The following is a 23,525-nucleotide window of genomic DNA, read 5'->3' on the forward strand; positions in this document are numbered from 1 at the left end:
CCATGCTCTGCGGCACCGACCTGTCGCAAAGGCCGCGTTTCTGTGGTGAGTGAGCGCCTCGCTTTCCGTGCGGTGCGGCGGCGACGGAGGCCCGTGTCCTCTTCCTTCTGCCGCGGGGCCAGATCCCCTGACGGTGTCCAGCTGCGCTTAAGTCTGGCCGGTGCCACCTCTCTCCGCAATGCCCCCCAAGAAACAGGCTCAGGCCGGGGGCAGCAAAAAGGCGGAGCAGAAAAAGAAGGAGAAGATTATTGAAGTGAGTACCCACCCCCCCTCCCCCACTCATGCTGCGAGCCCTCAGGGAAGCAGCCTCCTGGTCCCCGGCTCCATGACTCCTGCTCGCGTCTTCCGGGGCGACGTGTCCCTCTGTTTGGCTCTGTGTAGCCCACTGCCCCTTCTCCAGCCCCGTGATGAAGCTCGCTACCTCTCATCGCTATAGAGACGCTGCTGGCGCCCCCGCACCCAGCCTTTGCTTTGCTTCTCCGCCCACACGCCCGCCTTCGCCGACCCCGGTTCAAGAGGGCACCCCCACTCCAGTGCCCGCTTCAGGGATTTTGTCCTCCAGTCCTTAAAATTGAAGACGTTTCTAGGCTTGTGTTTTTAAAAAGTACGCTGAATGGGGTCGGGCTAGACTCCTTCTAGCAGGCCGGCTCAGGACGAGCTTTGTGTTCTTTTTTTACCTAACACTTAGGAGTACTAGTTACTTCTTTCGAGCCAACAAATTACCATTTCGTGGTTTTCCGATCCATTTCTAAACTGGTACAAGTTGCATAGAGAGTGGAGGTTTCTTTAAGGTCGCAGCCCACCGATTTGTACATAGCTCTTGATATATACGTTGTAAATTACGTCGACAGTGCTTGAAGAGATTACGTTTCAATGTCACCGGCTGTGTTGTGTCGTATCTGAATTTATTATATATATTCATTTAGCGCACTGAACCTATATAGCTCTTTAATGGCAGAGAATACTGTTGACGTTCTTGAATGTGTTGTATTTGCCTTCCAACGACTGCTAGTGAGTTTCTGAAGAGAGTGAACCATCAGTGAGTTTTAAGTAGTTCTTCCTGAGCTTTGGATGTAATTGGAAAAAAACGTGACCATTTTTCTGCGTGTGGTATACCGGAATAATGGACAGTCTTTGTGGAATCGTTACTTTTTACTACAGCCCGACCAAAATGCCTGTTGGGTGTTTTGAAATGATAAGTTTATTTATAAATGTTTACTATTTTTAATATTTGGTATTTACAGCCGTGAAAAATAGCATGAAAGCGCTCAGGGCTGCATAGTATAAACTTAATCAGTACTTGTGTTTGTTTCTTTTCACATAATTTTTAACGTTGCTGGTTTAACCTGCCTATAAAGAATTCTAGTAATCTTCGCCAAGTTCCAATTCTGAAGCAGAACCTGTGTTCTAATTGCCAATTTGTACTATTTAGAACTGTGAGGAAGCAACATAGCCAGAACTTTAAAGGCAGACTGACTGTCATCTTCACATCTGTGTCTAGTATTATCGTTTTGAACAATCTGGACTACTGGCACTTAAGTAGATCCCTGGGAATGGTGATCTGCTAGCATTCAGTGCTGTGTAAACCAAGGATATTTTAGGGATGACATTTTACTTGTCAGTTTTCTTTACTGAGAATGAATTAACATGATACAAAGTGAAATTTCCTTGTAGATAAGAAATTAAATGTTACCTGACAAAGTACCTCATGTATTATTGAGCTTTAACTCTATGAAGTTATTTGTTTCATTTGTAATTGGTAGGAGTATTTTTGTTTTAAGTAATTGTGAATGAAATTCATTGATAGTATTTATCAACTAAGAATGTCGATAATGGCTTTGTTCATCTTGTACAAGGTTATTCTTAAGGTAAAGAGGAAGCCTTAGTTTCATTAATGAAGACTTAGCCAAAGAAAAAAACAAAATTAAGACAGTTGCATTCTTTCATTCTTTAACTGACCAAAAAAACCCTAACAGAGTGGTGAACTTAGCCTGTCCCCCCCCACTCTCATTTATCATAAATGATGAGCACCTTTTTTAAATTTTTTTTTATTTTAATGGATGTAAGGTTTTGCAGATGGAAGTGTGTTGCATGGATATTTACTACCACTCGAGAGGTACAACAATACTGTGAATTAGTGTTAAGTTTTATCATTTGTTGTAAAACTAGATTTATAGAGAAAATTCTGTTACCCAGCCTAGTTAGGAAATAATATATTCCTTTTTGTTAAATACTATAATAGGTGCCTTTTGTGGTTTTTTTTTTGTTTTTTTTTTAACTTTGCTAAAGCCCTAGCATGTCTTGATGGTTAGTGCATGGGGTTAAGGATAAAAATTGATTATCCGGAGCTAAAACTGATGTACCTCTCATCAGCAAAATGGAGTGAATTTCTGTATTACAGAGTTATATGATTCATGGGTTAAATGAGATGACATGTAAAATACCTGACATATGATACATACCCAATAAATGGCAGCTACTATTATTTATTAGAATTATAAATAAGAACTAGTTAGCAGAAATAATCAGACTGACCTATACTGTCTGTACAGGGCTTACTTTCTGTCACTTGAAATAATTTCTTCCTATTGCCTACATTTTTTCTTTCCTTCTTTAAACCTCCCAAAATTTATGAATTCATTTGGATTAATAGGTATTTTTTTTCTGAAATGAGTATATCGAAAAGGTTATGGTTCTGTTAGACGTTCATGCAGTTGTCCCAAATGGCATATAGCATTTGCTTTCTTACAGCTAACATTTAATAAACTGAAGTCAGCTTTGAGAAATAAAGGGTTTGATTATGGAAAGAGAGAAATAATCTTTGTGTTTGGGACAAGTCAATAAAGGATATCCAGCCAAGGACTTGTAGCAGCAAGGAAGTAGTAATAAGACACCAATAGAGATGGGATCTAGATGTGTGAAGGATGGAGGAAGAGGAATGATTGGTTGCCAATGAAAAACTTAAGTCCAAATCAACTGTTGATTACTTGAAGCTAGATTAACCAGCTGCAGAATATCTCTTGTATGAATGGACAACAAAAATACATTAGACACTAAGTACGGGGGGGGGGGGGGGGGCGGTGGGTGAGCGTGACCAATTAATGAAATAAAACAATGCTAGCCTCTATTTACTCTAGTGACCCAAAAGGTAGACCACAGTTATCTTGGAGCACTAGTCAGTATTGACCTGCTTTCCCAAACCCTTCCTTTTTTCAGATATCTTGTTTAAGGAGTGGAGGCTGGCTGTAAAAGAAGCATGAGTATATAATAAGGTGGGAAAGGGAAGAAGGCTCAGTTTTTTTAATGTTTATTTATTTTTGAGAGAGAGACAACACAGAGTGTGAGCAGGGGAGGAGCAGAGAGAGGGAGACACAGAATCTGAAGCAGGCTCCAGGCTCTGAGCTGTTAGCACAAAGCCCGATGCAGGACTCTTAAGCCATGAACCTTGAAGTCATGACCTGAGCCAAAGTCAGATGCTTAACCAACTGAGCCACCCAGATGCCCCAGAAAGGGTTAGTTTTAAATGAAGTCTGGAGTTCACTAAATGTTAAGGCTGTGGATCCTCAGGGAGCCATCCTTTTTTAAGAAATACTACCTGTTTTCTAAACTCCTTTGTATTCAGTTTCCCAATTCTGAAACACGCACACAGACACCTACACACACTGTTCCTTCCTTATAACCTAACTTTTGGGGCCTTATTGATCCAGTGAGGACTATTTGTTTTATTTTAACCATGATTTGGATTTGATTGTAACCTCCAGTCTTCCTGTCTCATATCCCCCAGACCCCCAAATCCAGGGTAATCTTCAGGTTAGTGTTTGTCCTAAATTCAAGAAAAAGGGAGAAAGTCCTTTTAAAGTATTCCAAATTATAAACCATTCTATTTTCACTAGGTGTTGTTGATATCCCAGATCAACAATGTGGTATTCAGAAAGTTTTTTTTGTACCAACCTGCACAATAACCTAATTAGGTTTCTCTGGGAAATAGTTTTTCACAGTGGGAAGAACAAAGACTTTGCTTGGAGTCAAATATACCTTGGTTCGCATATCATCTGTGTCACTTAATAGTTAACTCTTACTGAGCCAGACATAGTTATCGATGTGTTGGAGAAAGGAGAGAAGACAGCCATCTACAAGTGATAAACTTATGCAGCTTCTTTAATTCTCTCAGTAAGATAAGTATTATTACCCTTTTTATAATTGGGGAAACAGGAACAGAGATTAAGCAATTTGCCCAAGGTTACTAAACTGGCCATTGGCAGAGCCAGGATTTCAACCCTGCAGGTCTGGCTTCAGAGTCCTTACTGTTAACCAGTGTGCTATACGACTTCTTTATAGTGAATCTTTTAACTTTTGGGGCGCCTGGGTGGCGCAGTCGGTTAAGCGTCCGACTTCAGCCAGGTCACGATCTCGCGGTCCGTGAGTTCGAGCCCCGCGTCAGGCTCTGGGCTGATGGCTCCGAGCCTGGAGCCTGTTTCCGATTCTGTGTCTCCCTCTCTCTCTGCCCCTCCCCCGTTCATGCTGTCTCTCTCTGTCCCAAAAATAAATAAAAAATGTTGAAAAAAAAAATTTAACTTTCATAACAATCCTAAGAGGTTAGAGTGAGACCCACTTTATAAATAAGAAAACTGTGGCAAAGAAGGTAATTTGCCCAGTTTTGTTTGAGATTAGAACTTTGGCAGTCTGACTCCAGAACTCATAAATCGTCACACTATACGGTCTGACTTAAGAAGAATTATTGAAGATTTCTGAGCTTCAGTATCCACATTTACGGAGTGAGATAATAGTACATCATAGAATCGTTAAGAGGATTCAGTAAAATAATATTGAGGTGTTTAGGTTTCGTGAATGCTAAATGGATGTGTCCCCTGTCTCCGTGGAAAAAATAATTTCTGAGCTCCAACCTAATTAGAGACTTTAAAAACACAACTCATTCATTATCTCTTAGGCTGGTTAATTATGTGCTAAAGCAGTGTAATTAAACCTGAAAAACTGTTTTTCTTCAGGGATCTGGAGCTTATATACCTCCACCAGAATCTGTTGTCATGAGTACTTCTTTCTAGCTGGTCAAGTCCCCTTAGAGGACTTTTGTCTTTCCTAAATCTTTATATGTCAGTATCTGCCTTGATATTTGGGCTTGTTTATTCATAGTTTGTTCATTTTCTGTCGTTAACGTTTGGGGCATGGTTTGAACTCCAGTTATGCTTTTCTCTGGCGAGGCATATGTAGATGCTGTTGCACTTTTGATACTGATTTCTTTTTATCTAGGGTTTTCCATCTTCCCTGCCCACCATGAGAGCTCACTTTTTGTAAAAGGAAAGTATGGCATTTCACACTAGTTGATGTATGTCCTCACCTCTCTTCATATGTCACGTTATACTTGACCATCTTTTCTTCTTACTGAATTGAATGTTAAATTTTCTTACCTAAAAACAAGGAAAACCAGCCATTAAAAAACTCAATTTCAGCTTGTATGTACCTTCTTTTTAAAAAAAAATTTTTTTTTTAATGTTTTTTTTATTTTTGTGACAATGCAAGAGACAGAGTGCAAGCTGCGGAGAGCAGGTAGAGAAAGACACAGAATCTGAAGCGGGCTCCAGGCTCTGAGCTGTCAGCACAGAGCCCAATGCGAGGCTTGAACTCAAGAACCGTGAGATCATGGCCTGAGCCGAAGTTGGACACTTAACCAATTGAGCCACTCAGGCTCCCCACCTTCTATCTTTTTTTTATATATACATAGGTTATAGAAAATTCATGTAGAATTTTGTAATATGGGATATTAAAACACGAGAATAGAAATTTAAGTAGGGGAAAGTGAGATTTTGATATATGGATGGATATAGGTGTGATGAATGAATAAAAAGAGAACTTTGTAGAGCTAAACCCCTCTTCAACTTATAGTCTTAAGAACATTGATCTATTTTATTGATTCTGAGATTCTGCAAAGTTATGTTGTGTTGGAATGTCTTCACATGCTTATCCTATCAATACTGTTGTTCTTTTCCAACTTGTCCACATAGGTATTCTTTACCTATAATACTTTCTTCCTATTATCTTGTCCCTTTCCTCAGAAATAATACCAAAATAAAGGCTTCAAAATAGTCCATTTATTTCAGACTAAATTCCTCTCAGAGGGTCTCAGTTCCCTTTCAAAAGTAAAGACCTTTTTGCCTCTTCTTCCTTTTTCAAACCCACCCATAACCGAGAATGAGAAAGAGATGCAAACTCCATTTTAAAATTAAACATCTAGGGGTACCTGGGTGGCTCAATTGTTTAAGTGTTCAACTTTGGCTCAGGTCACGATCCTCATGGCTTGTGAGTTCAGTTCTGCTTCGGGCTCTCTGCCTTGAGTGTAGAGCCTGCTTGAGATCCTGTGTCTCCCTCTCTCTCTCTGCCCCTTCCCCACTTGCATGTGCTTTCTCACTCTCTCTCTCTCTCTAAAAAATAAACACTAAAACAAATTAAACTTCTATTTCAACCTCAACCTACAAAGTTTGGTAGTGTATGGATAAGTGGGTAACTGGCTCAGTAGAACAGAGCATTCAGGCCTGAGTGCCACCTAGGATTGTGTCATTAAGAACCAAGTGGATTTGCTCTGCAGAATTCTGGAAAAACTCAATAATGGAAGTCACTGGTTAATGCAGAAGATGAGAGGCTGGAAACTGAGGGTTACAAGTCTTAGAAGTAGCTGATGGTTCTTATCTACGAAGACTAAGCCAGATAATTTTCCCAATGAGAAATCAGGGGTGGAATAAATCAAGAAGCCTCTGTTTCTGGAACTCTAAGCACAAAGGAGGTGGAGGGGAGAGTAGGAGTGGGGGTGGTTAAAATATGAGACTGAAAGGAGTCTGTGCAGTGAAATGAGCTAAGAGACACTCTCTCTCACCTGCTCTCTTCTCAAGACCTTTAGTCAGGCTTAATGCACTCCTAGGCAGAGGATCCTTCTGAGAAACAGAAAAGCCATTAAAAAAAAAAAAAAAAGACTTCAGATACCAGTATTTGGTGATTTCCTGACAGCCTTGCCACCCATTCATCTAAGGATGGAACCCGCACAGCAAGCCTCCTGTATTAGTTTCCTAGGGCTGCTGTAACAAATTGCCACAAACTGGGTGACTTAAAACAACAGAAACTTATTTTCTCACAGATGTGGAAGCTAGAAGTCTAAAATCAAGGTGTAAACAGGGTCATACTCCCTCTCAAAGCTCTAGGAAAACATCTTTTCTTGGGTCTTCCAAGATTCTGGTGGTTTCTGACACTCCATGGCATTCCTTAGCTTATACCTACTCAAATACACACTCAGACTTGTAGAGTGGCTTCTGAATGTTTTTGTACTAAATGCTTATGAATAGATAGCCAAAGATCATTAGTGCCTTGCACATAATAAGCATTCCATATGTGATAGCTGCTATCATATTAATAGCTTTCACAAATTACTATATTAATATTCCAAATTTAAATAAGGTATCGCTTTTAGTTAGGTATACCTCAATTTTAGTATTTCCATATTAACAACAGCTAGGAATGTGTACGTTTCAGTAATTTGAGTTCTATAAATTTAACTGTTTTGAAGGTCTCCTGGCTGGCTCAGCATGCAACTCTTGATTGTGGGGTTGTTAGTTTGAGCCCCACATTGGGTGTAGAGATTACTAAAAATAAACTTTAAAAAAGTTGTTTTGAAAAGATAACTTACCAAAACAGAACAAAACAGTGCAGAACTTAATGTATCTTATGCAGTATTTCCCAAAATGTGTTCAGCACTACATAATCCTGTAGGATACTCTGAGAAGAATGTATTCTGAGGTAAAATAAGATGTGGAATTGCTCCTAACTATATCCCTTCTGGTAAAGACTCTAAGATATTGTACGCTTAAGAATTAAAAATACTGTTAACCAAGCATTTTCCTAAACTTACTTGACTGTAGGTCATCTTGTCATGTATCAGAATTCTGCACATCCAGAATTTATATTCAGAAACAGACTTTGGAAAAAGCATCATAGAGTAACAGGTTTAGTAATGATAAGTATGTATTAAATTGTAAAGAATCCTGGGTCATATGTTGCCTTGACTTGATGTTTTAGCGTTTTGCATGTCTATATAGCATAAGAAGGAATAGTTTTCTTACCAATAATTAAATGAAAGAATGACTTTTAGATATGACTGAAAAAAAAACAGATAAAAAATAATATAAATTGCTAAGTTATTTCTGTACTCTTTTTCATTCAGGATAAAACTTTTGGTCTAAAGAATAAGAAAGGAGCAAAGCAACAGAAATTTATCAAGGCTGTCACTCACCAAGTTAAGTTTGGTCAACAAAATCCACGTCAGGTAAATAACTTAAATTTCTGCATTTTCTTCATATGAATGTAATAAGGCATCTGTTACAGATAAAAGTATTTGGCATGGTAATTGTATTTCAAAATGTAATCCTCCTCTAAAACTTTTCTGCACCTTCCCTTTGTTACTCAGCAATACCTCTTAGATATTCCTCCAAGCCATTTTGATCTAGCTCTAATTTATTCTAATGGCTGCGTACTGTTCTAGGATGTGGATGTACTATATCCATCTGTTTCAACTATTTATAAATGATCTCTTTGTTTCCAGCGTTTTGACACTAAGAACAATTCTGCAAGAAGTATCCTTGTACATGTGTTCTTATAGGCATTTGTGCTTTTTTTTCTGTGGCGTAAATTATCTATGACACATTTCTAGATCAAGGGAAATGGATTTCATTTTTTCTTCCAAAGGAAATGGATTTCTAATTTAATAAATTATGTCCCTTTCTGTAGAGATTGTAATACTTCACATTTTCATTTTCAGTACATGAGTTATAGATACTAAAGTTCTTTTTAAGGTTTTCCAATCTGGTAAGTGTAAAATGAGATCTCATTTTTACTTTGTTTCCCTCACTACTAGGAGTTTGAGTATCTTTTGGTTTGGTTTGGTATGTTTTTGTTTTGTTTGAGTATCTTTTCATATGGTTGTTGACTGTCTGGGTTTGTACTTTTCTGACTTGTCTATTCATATCCTTTACTTTTCTGGATGTCTTTTTCTTGTCATTTATGAGAGACACTTTATGTCTGCATTACAGATAATTTGTGATGTTTCTATTATATCTGCTATACAACAATTTTTACTTTTTGTATTGTTAGATATGTCTAGATTTTTTAAATAATCTGCACTACTAGATCATGTATGTTTTCTTACAGTCTATAATTTGTCATAAATTTTTATGTCACAAAGTTAATTTTCTTTCAAATGAATAGCCACTCATACCAGCATCATTTACCACTGAATTGAGATACTACTATTGACATATAGTAAAGTCTCAAATATGTTAGGATCCATTTCTGGATTCTCTTTTATGTTCTATTTATTATATGTCCATAAACTAGTGTCACATTGATTTTGATTCTTGTGGCCTACTAACATATTCTATTAGATAATAAAGGGAGTTCTTTCCCACAGATGTTACTCCTTTTATATTTTTCTTGGCCAACTTAGGCATTTATTCTTCATATGATTTTGAAATAATTTTATCTATTGGCAGTGCATTCAAAAAAATTTAGTCCCTTTTCTTCAAGTTATTTAAATCTTTCACTTTCTTGAATTTAAGATTTTACAGACCTGCATCTTTACTTTTAAAATGTACTTTTTTCACCACTCTGTCCTTTTTCTTAACTTTTGGAAATACTTTTCATCTGTGATATCAGAATATATATTTGTGATCCCAGTCTGAAACAAATTTCTGTCACTCAGATTATCTCTTTAAATTAATGCCTCCAACATAGAGACACAGCCAAAAACTATTAATCTTCCATGGTGCTAATTTAGTAGCCTGGTTTAATGAAAACTCATGCTGAGATCTTGGAGTCAGATCAATTTGGGTATGAATTCCCCTATCTTCTTTGTTATATGATCTCAAGTTATTTAGCAACACTGGTCTTAATGTGTACAGTGGAAGGGCACTTACCCTTGTAAGGTTCCTATGGTGGTTAAATGAGAACATAACATAAATCTTCTGGTGTAATACAGGTGTGTGGAAATAATTCACTTTTCTTCCCTTATCCCTTTTTTCAATCCTATTCTGCTCTCCATATTTTCACTTGTGGGAAGTATATTGACTGGTAATTTTATATTTCATAGACCTGAGAAAGTCATAACATTCGTGGTGGTGGTAATTGGGATTCGTAGTACATTCAGGATTATATTTTTTGATAATTTCTTGGGTACCTGGGCTTTTATCTGTGAAATGAGCAGCAGTCCTGCTGTTAGAGCCAGGCAATAGGCACCCTACTGTAGGCCTTGTGTTGCAGAGGATGACCCTACTCTTTTGCCTCCAGACATAGCTCTCCCACAGGCAAGGAGTCAGTGAGGTCAAGGGAATTTGTACCATCTCTCTCCACAATAGTTCAGGGCCTGCAGAGGTCATGTTACCCATGTTTATCTTAGAGTATCCTGTGCTGCCAAGTAGCACATATGCCTGAAGTAGTCAAAGGTAGGGTGTGTGTTCACTTCAGTGACACATGTATGACAAAAGAAGGGTGTGTGCTAGGAGTGTGGACAGAGCCTGAATCCACACCATATCCTACCCCATACCTTCCACCTTCATGCACTCACATGATGGGATGAAATTCAGGGTGGGAAGAGGAGGAGGAGGAAGGCGTTGACTGCTGCTTTACTGCCATGCTCCAGTGTAGAACTCCATGGAACCTGAGCATTTTAAATTTGAACCTGTCCTTCCAGGTCACAAGGTATATTTCTTAAACAGAGGTATAAACCATACTTTGTTTAGCATTAGCTTGATTTCTAACTTACAAATATTCTAACTTACAAAAATGGTTTATGAAGCCTCCGTTGTACTCTTGCTCTAGGCCCCGTAAATGTTAGACATGTGCCTAGTGAGCAAAAGATATTTTCATTAAGATAAAATGACTTAAATTTTTTCTTTTTAAAAAAATGGTTTACAATTTTTCTGTTTAAACACATCCCATCACATCATCAAAGTCAGGATTTGGGATGTCTTTAACCTAGCATTTAGTCATTCCCTTCCTAAAATTTCTTCTTTCTCCATGAATATTTCTTTGTGCTGGATTTCTATCTATTTCTTTGATGTTTCTTGGACCCTTTTGTAGGCTTTTTAAGGTTCTGTTGCCTCATTTAATATTGGTATTCTTCAGGGAACTGTGCTCTTGTCACTTTTTTTTCCTTGTCACTTCTTCATGCTGTCCTATCTCATATACCCTAAAGTTTTAATTATCTATAAGCTGTTTCTAAAATTTTTATTTTAAAGCAGACCCTCTCTCCAGATACCAAGATCCATGTCCACTTGCCTTCTGAGTATTAGCTCTATCCAGATGCTCTGTAAGCATCTCGTACTCAGTATGTCTAAAACTGAGCTCATCTCTAATTTCTACCCTGAAACCTGTTCCTCTTGTATTCCCTGTCTCGTTTAACAGCACTAACCATAAATGTAATAATTCTAGACTCCACCCTCTCGGTTGCATTTTATATCTAGTCAGTCACTTAGTAGTGTCAGTTCTGCCTCTTTAAGAGCTCTCTCTCTCACTTCTCTCCTCTTTTCTGCATCCTTGCTACTAATGTCTATGTTAAGCTCTTGTGTTTTCTTGCCTACAGCAGTTGCATTAGCCTCCTAATTTTCCTTGCCATTCTTTGGCTCCTTCTAGTCCACTTTTCACACAGTTGCCATTGTGATCTTTATAAAACACAGTCTGATTATGTCATTGACTTACTTTAAGCCTTTGAATTTTCCCTGTCACCTGCTGATACAGTCCAAACTTTTCATTGATGTTTCTCATACCCTGTTCCTTCTGGTCCCTGTATCTTTGCATTGGCTGGCTCTCTCTGCATTCCTTTCCTTGCTCATCAGAAGAATTCATCCATAAAGTATTAGCTCAGTCTGATTTTTATAGACATGGAGGTAGGCATTCCTTGTTCCCAGAGAACCACATATTATATTATAGTTGTTGACATGTCTGTCTTCCCACTAAATTCTGAGCTTCTTTAAATAAGCATCTTTATCTTTTCATCTTTGTATTCCCTGTCATCTAACATAGGACCTGACATATAAATATTTGGATGAATCCTCTAATCATATTAGGTATGTAAATCGTGTGCCTGGGACTGTGTCATATGTCATATTTGTTTTGTTTAATCTCCCACATTGACCTAGCTCAGTGTTTTCCCATAAGGGTACTGTAGGTATTTTGGGTGGTACAGTTCTTTATTGCGTGGGACTGCACATTTCCTAATGTTGGCATTTCTGATCTTCAAAACGTACCCACATGTTTCTGGGGAGTGGGTGGTTGTCATAAGAAAATCCCAGGTGAGAACCATTTACTAAAAAAGCTGGGCATGTAGCAAATGCTTAATAAATGCTTATTGCTGTAAGCTTTTGAATATGCTTTTTACTTGGCATGGTACCATTTATAAATTTTTTTAAAAGTCAACTGATACAAAATCTCACAGTTTCGTTTAAAAGTTTAACCACACTATTTAATATATACGAAAAGCCATTGTAACACTGATACTAAGAGGTAAGGACTATGTATGTGTACATGTGTGAATGTTTTGTTATAATGTACTATTGTATAGTGAAAACAATTTTATTATATGAAATCAAATTACATATTATACCTGGGAATATTATAGGTAGCACAAAGTGAAGCTGAAAAGAAGTTGAAGAAAGATGACAAGAAGAAAGAATTGCAAGAACTAAATGAGCTGTTCAAACCTGTAGTTGCTGCTCAAAAAATAAGTAAAGGTAAACTTTAAATTATTTTTAAAATTTAAAATTTTAAAGTTAAAAATTATTTTTATCAAATAATATCAAATATCAATATCAATAATATCAAATCAAATATTCATGGTTAAAAACTCTTAATTTATTTTATGAATACACAGACAAAAAAAAAAAAATAGCAGAAACAGACCCATAAATTACAGAGAACAAACTGATGGTTGCTAGAGGGAAAGGGACTGGGGGGCGATGGGCAAAAGGGTGAAGGGGAGTGGGAGGTACAGGCTTCCATTTATGGAATGAATAAGTCGTGGAGATAACAGGTACAACATAGGGAGTGTAGTCAGTGGTATTGTAATAGTGTTGCATGGTGACAGATGGCAGCTATACTTGTGGTGAGCATAGCATACAGACTTGTCAAATCACTGGGTTGTACTCCTGAAACTAATGTAACATTGTGTTATCAACTATACTTCAATTAAAAAAAAAAAAGTCAATTTGTTTTAATGTCTATTTTCTTCAGATTATAAGCTGATGTGTCTGCTATGGAAATGATCCTTCCTTTGTCAAAATCTGTATCAGTGACTTTTTTATGAGTCCTTTGTTTATCTGCTCAGCTATGTGATTGTACAACTATAATTCCAGCTACTAGCCCCCCACTTAAGGCAAAATTAAGGATTAGACAGTCCACTAATTGATCTATAATATCCATTCTTTGGTGGTGGCCAAGGCAAACCTATGGTTCTATAAATTGTAAGTTCTAAACTCTTGGCAGTATACCTCCATGTATATTTCTCTTTTGCCTCTGCTTCATTGACTCCAACTAGACAATGACTGTGGAATGTGTAGGGGTTTGTTTGGTTTCCCACCCCTGGAAATAAGAGTAAGAACGGTAAGAATAAAAGAAACAAGTACAAATATGAAATGCTGTAGAAGGGACTTTAAAGAAATGTCTTAACAGTCACTTGTAAGTGGTATTTTCCTCTCACATCAGTGAATAGAAAAATAACCAGTTCACCAACAGTAATTATATCTCAGATAGAAGCTACACTTTGTGATCTGGCAGATTGTAATACAAATATCGTGTGCCATTTGACATAGGTGCAGATCCCAAGTCTGTGGTGTGTGCATTTTTTAAGCAAGGACAGTGTACTAAAGGAGATAAATGTAAGTTCTCTCATGACTTGACTCTGGAGAGAAAGTGTGAGAAGCGAAGTGTTTACATTGATGCAAGAGATGAAGAACTTGAAAAAGGTATTTTTTTAAGTCCTTTTCTTAAAACTGTCTTTTGGTTGTTACCAAGATATTTAGTACTTGAAGAATATTTTGGTCTTTATGAGGGCTGTGTTTGTATAGATAGATAGATAGATAGATAGATAGATAGATAGATAGATAGATAAAATTGTTTTCCATAAAGCCTGAATTTATAGCATTATGTCTTGATTAAATGAATTTTGAATTTTTCTCACCCTCTCTTCCAGTACCACCTTCTTACTTGTCTAAACTACGTAGGATTTTGGTGAATAATTTCATAACACTGTTTATTCCTACCTATGGCATAATTTAAAGAAAATGTGTTAGGTCATAAGTCTTATGATACAGTTTTCCTGTTTAAGGAGATATGCAATATGTTTTGGAATCAGTAGATAAAATTATAGGATTTAGTTTTCATATCTCTTTTTATTTAGATACTATGGATAATTGGGATGAGAAAAAACTGGAAGAAGTAGTGAACAAGAAGCACGGTGAGGCGGAAAAGAAAAAACCAAAAACTCAAATAGTATGTCCTTTTCTTGAATTGAGTTGCTGTGATATTTATCATTAGGGAGAATTATATGGCAAGGTATTTGCTGCCATTTTCTACTGGATTATTTTTTAAATTATTGGATCTTTTGATAAAGTGCATCAAGCTTTGTTTTTGGAATTTCCAAGTGTAAGTTATATAAAATTAGATTCTTAATTCAAAAGGAGCCTTTGAAAACCATGTGACTAAAGTCTTCAAATACCATTTTTTAAGGTGATTTTACTTTCTATCAAATATGGATGAATACAATTACATATTCAGATAAGAATTCTTTCCTTATTTTTTTGTGCAAAATGAATGGAAGGAGAATTGATAAACACTCTGTTTTAGTGGTAGGTAGACTTTAAATCAAGAAGGTTGAAAATATTGTGACATTATGAATTGCAAAATGAGCTTTGGGTAGGTAATGGCTCTAGTATTCCAGGAAATGTACTTTTAAAAATCGGTGCCTGTTTCTCAGACCTTCCATTCATGTCCACCTATTTATCTGTAGGGAGGTTATGGTGAAAAACTGTGGCGTGCTAGAAAATTTCTGAATACTAGTTTAACTTATATCTGTTGTATTTTTTCGGGAAAAGAGTATTGTTTGTTAGTCAGTTTTTCTTATTTCTGGAGTTTTTTACATGAGGCTTCAATACAGTTGTATCCTTTGTTGTTCCTTTTGTACCTTGCTTCCTTTCTCTCTTCATGGTTGTGAGAAATTGCCTATAATTTCAAATAATTCAAATAATGTATCATTACTGCACGTAATTAGTTTTTAAGAAGGATCAGGCCAAAACAAAATCATTGGTTTTAGTTTTTTATAACCATTTATATTTTTTCACTTCTTTAAAAATCAGACTGGGTGTATATTTACAAAGGCTAAACTGAGACATGTCCTTTTGTATAATACAGAATTTGGAACAGTGTTGAAAATTTTATGTAGATCCTCTCTAAAGGGAGTTTGCCATTGTATTAAGAATTTTAAGATTATATGTACATTTCTGCACAAAGTGTGCTCTGTACATAAGTGAGTAACATAAGGATGTGAATAAGAATGTACTTGTTCCATAAACTTCAGCATTTACCTTGGAAATGGACTACGCTGAGCCACTACTGGTGAATATTATTGTCTCTATAGGTGTGCAAGCATTTCCTTGAAGCTATTGAAAACAACAAATATGGCTGGTTTTGGGTATGCCCTGGAGGTGGTGATATTTGCATGTATCGTCATGCACTTCCTCCTGGATTTGTATTGAAAAAAGATAAAAAAAAAGAAGAGAAAGAAGATGAAATTTCATTAGAAGATCTAATTGAAAGAGAGGTAACTAGAATTTTCTCATGCTATGAAACTAAAGCAGTATTTATTGGGAAATTATAATATTTACCACTTGGGGGCATTAGCATGTTATGAAAGGGGAAAAAAAATGACCTTTTCCCAAAGTTGCCTTACTTTTTATTTAGTTTTTTTTGTATATCTAAAATGTAAACCTAGCCATAATCGTTAGCCCATCATGACATTAATTTTGGGATTATAAAATAACTTCTAATGCTATTGGCTTATCAAAGAAATTCTTTCTGTAAGATTGATATACTAGTATATTCATTAAAATAATATTCAGATTGAACTTGAAGTTTTTTTTTTTTTTTTTTTTAACGTTTTTATTTATTTTTGGGACAGAGAGAGACAGAGCATGAACGAGGGAGGGGCAGAGAGAGAGGGAGACACAGAATCGGAAACAGGCTCCAGGGTCTGAGCCATCAGCCCAGAGCCTGACGCGGGGCTCGAACTCCCGGACTGCAAGATCGTGACCTGGCTGAAGTCGGATGCTTAACCGACTGCGCCACCCAGGTGCCCCTGAACTTGAAGTTTTAGATGTTTTTCCTGATGTCTTATTCTTTAGCTATTTTACTAATCAAATGTGTTAAAGGAGACAACTTCTACAGTTTTTCAGTTCATGTTTTTTCATCATTCCTGGACTCAAAGCACTCACTGTTGATAGAGGGGAATATGTCTCATTGAAGAGAATCTTCCGCTATTCATTTCTGGCTCAGCACAAAAGAGGTTTACTCCATGAAATAGTAGACACGGGTACTGAGTTAGATATGGCTTTTGGGAGTGACAGGAAAATGTTGAGATTATTGGAAATTCTAGATTTAGGGTTGGATATTTCAAATTATATCCAGTTTTCCCTTCTTTTGGATAACCTAAATATGTTGTATAAATGTCTAAGGTTGGGCTTATATATATTTGTTCTTAAATGGTCATATTGTTTAGTGTCTCAACGGAGACAATATGCTATAATAGAAAATACAGACTTCAGAGTCAGGTATATTTGAGAATGTTTGTATCCTAGTTCTACAACATATTAGCTGTTAACCTTTGGTAAATTTCCAATCTCTTTCTGTTCGCTTATTTGTGGGGATCAATGTGGTAGCATATGTGTATAAAGCATTCAGTACCAAATACCTGGCAGATGGTCAGCAAGTATTATTTTTCCATACATTTATTACTTGATTATTGGCTCTGACGAGATGATGTTTTCGCTTAGTTTTTTTCCTCATCTCTTGAGGAGCACAAATGAAATCTGGGTATTGTCATAGTGTTTTTCATATTTTTTGTTTTCATCAGTTAATTTACATTAAAACAATTTCTCCTGACAAGTTTTCCTCACTTTCAATTTTGAAAAGAAATCCAGCTCAGGATAATATATTTTACTGCATTTAGAAATGTTGGTTTTTCTGGGGCACCTGGGTGGCTCAGTCGGCTGAGCATCCAGCTCTTGATTTCACCTTAGGTCATGATCTTAGAGTTTGTGAGATCGAGCCCTGCATCAGATTCTGTGTTTACAGCATGGAGCCTCGTTGAGATTCTGTCTTCCTCTCTTTGTTCCTCCCTCGCCCGCACGCACGTTTGTGCTTTCTCAAAATAAACATTAAAAAAAATAAACATTAATGTTTCTCAAAATAAACATTAAAAAAATGTCTCTCTGGACACTCGTTTTGCTCATTGCTACATAAAATGAAAATGAATCAATTTATTCTAAATTTGATGTCTTAACAGTCACAGGTAAAGACTTACTTGCATTAAGAGAAAACTCTTAAATACTTTTAAAGGTGATTTGGTGGGGGGAAAAAAAACAACTCTTTTCTCTTTGCAGCGTTCTGCCCTAGGTCCAAATGTTACCAAAATCACTCTAGAATCTTTTCTTGCATGGAAGAAAAGAAAAAGACAAGAAAAGATTGATAAACTTGAGCAAGATATGGAAAGAAGAAAAGCAGACTTCAAAGCAGGGAAAGCATTAGTGGTATGTCCCAAACTCACCCGAATAGATTCTTTATTCTTTCTTTCATTTTATAATTTCTGTGCCATGCAAAATTTATTGTAACTTAATCATGTGTATGTCTGAAATCAGTAACCAAGAAATGTTTGAAATTTGCCCTGAGTTAATATGTTTGTGTACCTGAATAGATTAGTGGTCGTGAAGTGTTTGAATTTCGTCCTGAACTGGTTGATGATGATGATGAGGAAGCAGATGATACCCGTTACACCCAGGGAACAGGTGGTGATGAGGTAAGAGGAAGCTTTGGCACTTCTGCTCATGTTGATGGAGAGAGCCGATAGAAGGTAACAGAGTAACATGGGTTAAGAGTAGCAACACTGGGACATTGGTTCAGATCCTGACTCTAACCTGAGAAATTACCTATACTATAGGTCTCCACACTCTTCTATAATAGAGACATGCAAGGTACTTGTGAGAATTAAATGGATTAATAAAATTATAATTCTTAATAAATTAGAACAGTGACTGGTATAGTTAAGTACCTGTATGTATTAGCTGTAAAAAGTATGTGTTTTATTTTCCCTCTAAAAGAAAAAAAAGATTTGTTTGTTTTCTAATATTTTATACTGAAAAAGAAAGTACAGAGTAGGAAGCAGGAGACAACAGCAGAATCATTTAGTTATAGGTAAACGTAGCTGACTATTCATTCTTGGTATGGTATAAAATTCTGACTTCTGTCATTGAGTTGAAAATAAAAACATCATATTCTATATGTCAGAGGAAGAAGCTTGAAATATGGCATTGCTTTTCTTTTTCTCAAGTTTAGAAAAAGGAATGAATTTTGACAGTTGTCAATCATTTGTTTTCACTTGGCATTAGCAAAAATTTTGTTTCACTAAGATAAATGTCAGAGGTAAAAGGCAAGTAATTTATGAAAACTGTCCTCCTAAGTAACAACTTTCTTTTCTGTGTTTTTAAGGTTGATGATTCAGTGAGTGTAAATGACATAGATTTAAGCCTGTATATCCCAAGAGATGTAGATGAGACAGGTATTACTGTAGCCAGTCTTGAAAGATTCAGCACATATACTTCAGAAAAGGATGGTAAGTATGCTAATTTGTGTGTAATTTGAAGAACTAGGATTCTGTCTAAAGAGGGAAGGGGGTAGTTTAGACCACACTGGCAAACTTGGATGCCTGCAGGGACCAGACTGGCAACATAAATGTGTGGTTTGACTGTATATAGAAATAGTGAACAGGGGCGCCTGGGTGGCGCAGTCGGTTGAGCGTCCGACTTCAGCCAGGTCATGATCTCGCGGTCCGTGAGTTTGAGCCCCGCGTCGGGCTCTGGGCTGATGGCTCAGAGCCTGGAGCCTGTTTCCGATTCTGTGTCTCCCTCTCTCTCTGCCCCTCGCCCGTTCATGCTCTGTCTCTCTCTGTCCCAAAAATAAATAAACGTTGAAAAAAAAAATTAAAAAAAAAAATAAAAATAAAAAAATAAAAAAAAAAAGAAATAGTGAACAGTGGAAGCTGTAGAAATGGGTGACGGTGGATATTGAAGCCATTAACTGAAACTAGAAGGGGACAGAAATGAGTTTGGATATGTAGGTAATCAGTTTGGGATCTCATGATACAAGAACATTCTAGAACACACTGCAGACCTCAGTGTTCTGGAGTAGTCAAAAGAGGGAAAGCTTAGGAAAGACACTGAGAAGGACAGAGGAAAATTAAGAAAGAAGTTTCAGAAAAATCAAGTAGGATGAGAACTGGAAATAATTCTTCAGTTGCTGTTAGGGAAGAAGTTGTAGGAACAGGGTACCAGTTTTCATCAGGACTGCGATGATAAGAGGAATGAGGAGAAAAATAAGCACATATGCAATAGTGCCATGACTGAAGAGTTTGAAGAGAAGTGAAAGTTCAGCATGGTTAGTATGAGAGAAAAAGGTAGGAAGAATACTAATCAAGGCAAAGGTTGAGAGAGCAAAACTAAAACTTATTTTTACAATAAAGGAATACAAGTTATAACTTGAAAAACTGGCTTGCCTTCCTGAGATCCAAGTGCTGTAAGACAATATTGTCTTAATGCCAGTATGGAGACCAATTTGCTCCTTTTACAAGTAGGACTTTGGTGACAGTAGGTATGATTGTAAGAACTTCCAAGGCTATAATCCCTAAGATTTTTGTGATCAGAGATGTTTGAAATAGCTAAAATCTACATTAGGCTATTAAAAATTATCTTTGTGTAAGTACTGGTGTCACGAACACAAAAAGACTGCATTTTTGTTTTCTCAGTCTTTTCGAGCCTGTAAGGAAAAGTAGCTGCATAGCCCTAGTCTAGGTTCTTTTTTCACAGCTTGATGACAGGATGAAATGTTCTTGGATTCACATGTATTTGCACCGTTACAACTAATGTGATTTAACTACTGTTACCCCAACCAAAAGCTAAGTAGCTGCTTAAAACACTTTTTGATTCCATAATTATTTATTCAAATAAAATATGTGGAAGTTGACCGTTTAAAACCTAATTGCTAGGTCAGGTAGGAAACAAAATTGTATAAGGTAAATCTTGTTCTCAAATGTATAGACTGTTAAGCAGTTAAATGTCTATAGTACAAGACATACCTTACACTAGGTCTAGGTAATTGTCACAAATAAGCTTAGAAAAAGAAAGATCAGTTCTTGGTGGAATAATCTTAGGGAAGGCTTTCATGAGAAAAGGAAAAGAAATGTAGTATCAAGTCTGTGACTATCAATTGCTAATGGAATAGTGTTTTTTGTTTCTGGGCCTTATTGATTTCAATATTTATTTTTAGAAAACAAATTAAGTGAAGCTTCCGGAGGTAGGGCTGAAAATGGTGAAAGAAGTGATTTGGAAGAGGACAACGAAGGGGAGGGACAGGAAAATGGAGCCATTGATGCTGTTCCTGTTGATGAAAATCTTTTTACTGGGGAAGATTTGGATGAACTAGAAGAAGAATTAAACACACTTGATTTAGAAGAATGACACCAAACAAGTCTGAAAAAATTAAGCCAGCTCGGCATGAGTTGAAATTGACTACAGTAATTTTTTTCCACCTAGAATTCTTCAACAGGATGTTTATTTCCCATGCTGATTCTGGAGGGCTTACTCTCCTCCCAAAAAGGAATATTCTCCCTACGTCTTGTCTCCTGACTTTGGCTACATCTCATAGTAAGTTCAGAGTAGTTCATGATAAATTGAAAATATAATGGTCATTGCAGAAAATGATTGTTGTAACTGTCCATTCAAGTAGGAAGTGTAACTGCTTTTCCAGCTTTTGATTTTCATTGGGCATGTATTATAAGAACAACATAAATTTAAATTTAAAATACCTTTCATTTAATGCAGTTTTTAATGAGTGATTTCATTTTCTTTGTATTTATATGTTTTAAAGACTGCCTTTAAAATATGAGCACTGTATTTCATAAAGGAAACTGCATATGCAGATTCAGTATTGTATATCTTGGGACAATTAGATGGACATATAAAAGGAAACTTCTTTAACCTGACAGAATCAGCTGCAATGCCCTGTGTTAAACTGTTTTAAATGTTTCCCTCTTCTTTTTTGCCAATAAAGTTGTAAATAAAGACCATCATACATTAAAATCCAAATATGGTCCTTTTTTTTTTAATTTTTTGTATGAATATTTTTTTAAAACCTGTAGCTTAAGGATTTTAATTAAATATTATATCTTATAGTTACCACAGAAGGAACAGACATTTAAGGATTCTCTTAACTGGATATGGAACTGTGTAGAATACTGACAGTACTACTATGAGTTTAGTAAACTGTTATGAATTTGGCCTTAAGAAGAGACTGTAGGTAATGCTACAGGCAAGTCTAATTTCCTGAATTGATAGATACCAGCCTAATTAAATATCACCCTACAGTTGAGCTAAAAACTGCTTAGCATCATTGTGGAGATGGCTGATATTATAGTAGTATATACTGAAGTTTGATTACTATGAAAGCATGTAAACAAATCCACCAAAAAACTGAGCTGAGGGTCTTTGTCATTGAGTTCCCATGAAAAATTAGGGTGATACATTTAAAATAATTTTTTTTGATGTTTATTTTTGAGAGACAGAGTGTGAGTGGGGGGAGGAGCAGAGAGACAGGGAGACACAGAATCTGAAGCAGGTTCCAGGCTCTGAGCTGTCAGCACAGAGCCCTATGCAGGGCTCACACCCACAAACCATGAGATCATGACCTGAGCTGAAGTTGAACCACCCAGGCGCCCCAAGGGTGATACATTTTAAATGGACATAATTTGCAAATGACAGATTTGTACTAGTTAACACCTTTCTGTCACTTTATTTTCAAATATTAGTACAGTGCTTCTTTTGTTATCTGCAAGTATAAATGGATTTTAAAGCAATCAAGATAACATAGTATTAACATGTCAGGTGACCTGAGCCCTAATCTCATTTTTGCCTCAGATAAATTATATGATTTTTAAATCTGAATCTTAGTTTCTTCATCTGCCTATAGCAGTTAAAGTGATTCTTAATTGTAAAACCTAAGAAAAGATTATTATAAATCTTGTCAAATGATATCAAAGTTGATAATGAAATAGACTTTCTATCAATTCAGTACTAGTACTGATACTTTTCAGATGTAGAACATGAGCCAAGTTTATTTCCCATATGCAATGAAAGTATACTGAAATACTCTGCATATAAAAAGACTGCTTGAGGGGCGCCTGGGTGGCGCAGTCGGGTAAGCGTCCGACTTCAGCCAGGTCACGATCTCACGGTCCGTGAGTTCGAGCCCCGCGTCGGGCTCTGGGCTGATGGCTCAGAGCCTGGAGCCTGTTTCCAATTCTGTGTCTCCCTCTCTCTCTGCCCCTCGCCCGTTCATGCTCTGTCTCTCTCTGTCCCAAAAATAAATAAACGTTGAAAAAAAAAAAATTAAAAAAAAAAAAAGTGCTTGAGTTTTAATCTATGAAAGATTTGTTTCATTCTTTATACAAAAGTTTTAAATGTTAGTAATTACTATTTTAATAATGAAACATTTTTAAAATAATCCAAAGAGCTTAAATCTTTCTAAAGCTATAACCCAAGCAATCTTTTTTTTTTTTTTTTTGAAGCCATCTAAAACTTTTCTGAATAATTATTTTTACCTTAGACCCTACCTTTAGTCCATTTACTTTAGACTGTAAGGCGTTTTTGTGTATGTTTAATGTATATGGTATAAAGTATTACTAGCTTGGGGCACCTGGGTGGCTCAGTCTAAGTGTACGGACTCTTGGTTTTGGCTCAGGTCATGATCTCATGATCTCACAGTTCAGCAAGATCAAGCGCTGCATCAGACTTTGCTCTGACAGCTCAGAGCCTGCTTAGGATTCCCTCTCTCGCTCTCTGCCCCACCCCCGATCGTGCATGCACATGCACACACACACTTTCTCTCAAAATAAATAAATAAACATTAAATAAATAAATACTGTTTTACAGCAAACATGATTTTGAAAACCCACATTTTCTTTAATAAGTGAGTCAAAGAGATGATGCTACAGTGGAGGCAATTTTTGATATCTACAGTTCCTTAAATCTAAGGTGGTCTTCATCTATCTTGCCCTTAGGTTTCTTCCATTATAAATACAATCAAAAATGTTCAGAGAATGCAAAAGTATTTTAATATGAGAAAAAGTACAAAATTAAATCTGCTTCTAAAATAACATT

General features: G+C 36.5%; 1 protein-coding gene across 1 annotated transcript; it reads left to right on the forward strand.

Moving 5' to 3' along the window:
* Positions 1 to 32: 32 nt before the first annotated feature.
* ZC3H15 (zinc finger CCCH-type containing 15) lies at positions 33 to 21,455 on the forward strand. The gene is made up of 10 exons (XM_040475594.1): positions 33 to 253; positions 8,225 to 8,326; positions 12,671 to 12,782; positions 13,860 to 14,012; positions 14,447 to 14,538; positions 15,683 to 15,865; positions 17,703 to 17,849; positions 18,014 to 18,115; positions 18,805 to 18,928; positions 20,638 to 21,455. Exons 1-10 carry the CDS (start codon positions 179 to 181, stop codon positions 20,826 to 20,828), a joined length of 1,281 nt encoding a protein of 426 aa, XP_040331528.1. The 5' UTR covers positions 33 to 178; the 3' UTR covers positions 20,829 to 21,455.
* Positions 21,456 to 23,525: the final 2,070 nt, after the last annotated feature.

The sequence above is a fragment of the Herpailurus yagouaroundi genome, unplaced genomic scaffold (assembly GCF_014898765.1).
Source record: "Herpailurus yagouaroundi ecotype Mexico unplaced genomic scaffold, PumYag 140, whole genome shotgun sequence".
Classification (NCBI taxonomy): Eukaryota; Metazoa; Chordata; class Mammalia; order Carnivora; family Felidae; genus Herpailurus; species Herpailurus yagouaroundi.

Bases quoted from the DNA above. Each gene is read 5' to 3' on its own strand.
- ZC3H15 (XM_040475594.1), top strand. From the start codon at position 179: ATGCCCCCCAAGAAACAGGCTCAGGCCGGGGGCAGCAAAAAGGCGGAG. The intron at 254-8,224 runs GTGAGTACCCAC...TTTTTCATTCAG, and splicing joins AGAAGGAGAAGATTATTGAA to GATAAAACTTTTGGTCTAAA. The intron at 12,783-13,859 runs GTAAACTTTAAA...CATTTGACATAG, and splicing joins TGCTCAAAAAATAAGTAAAG to GTGCAGATCCCAAGTCTGTG.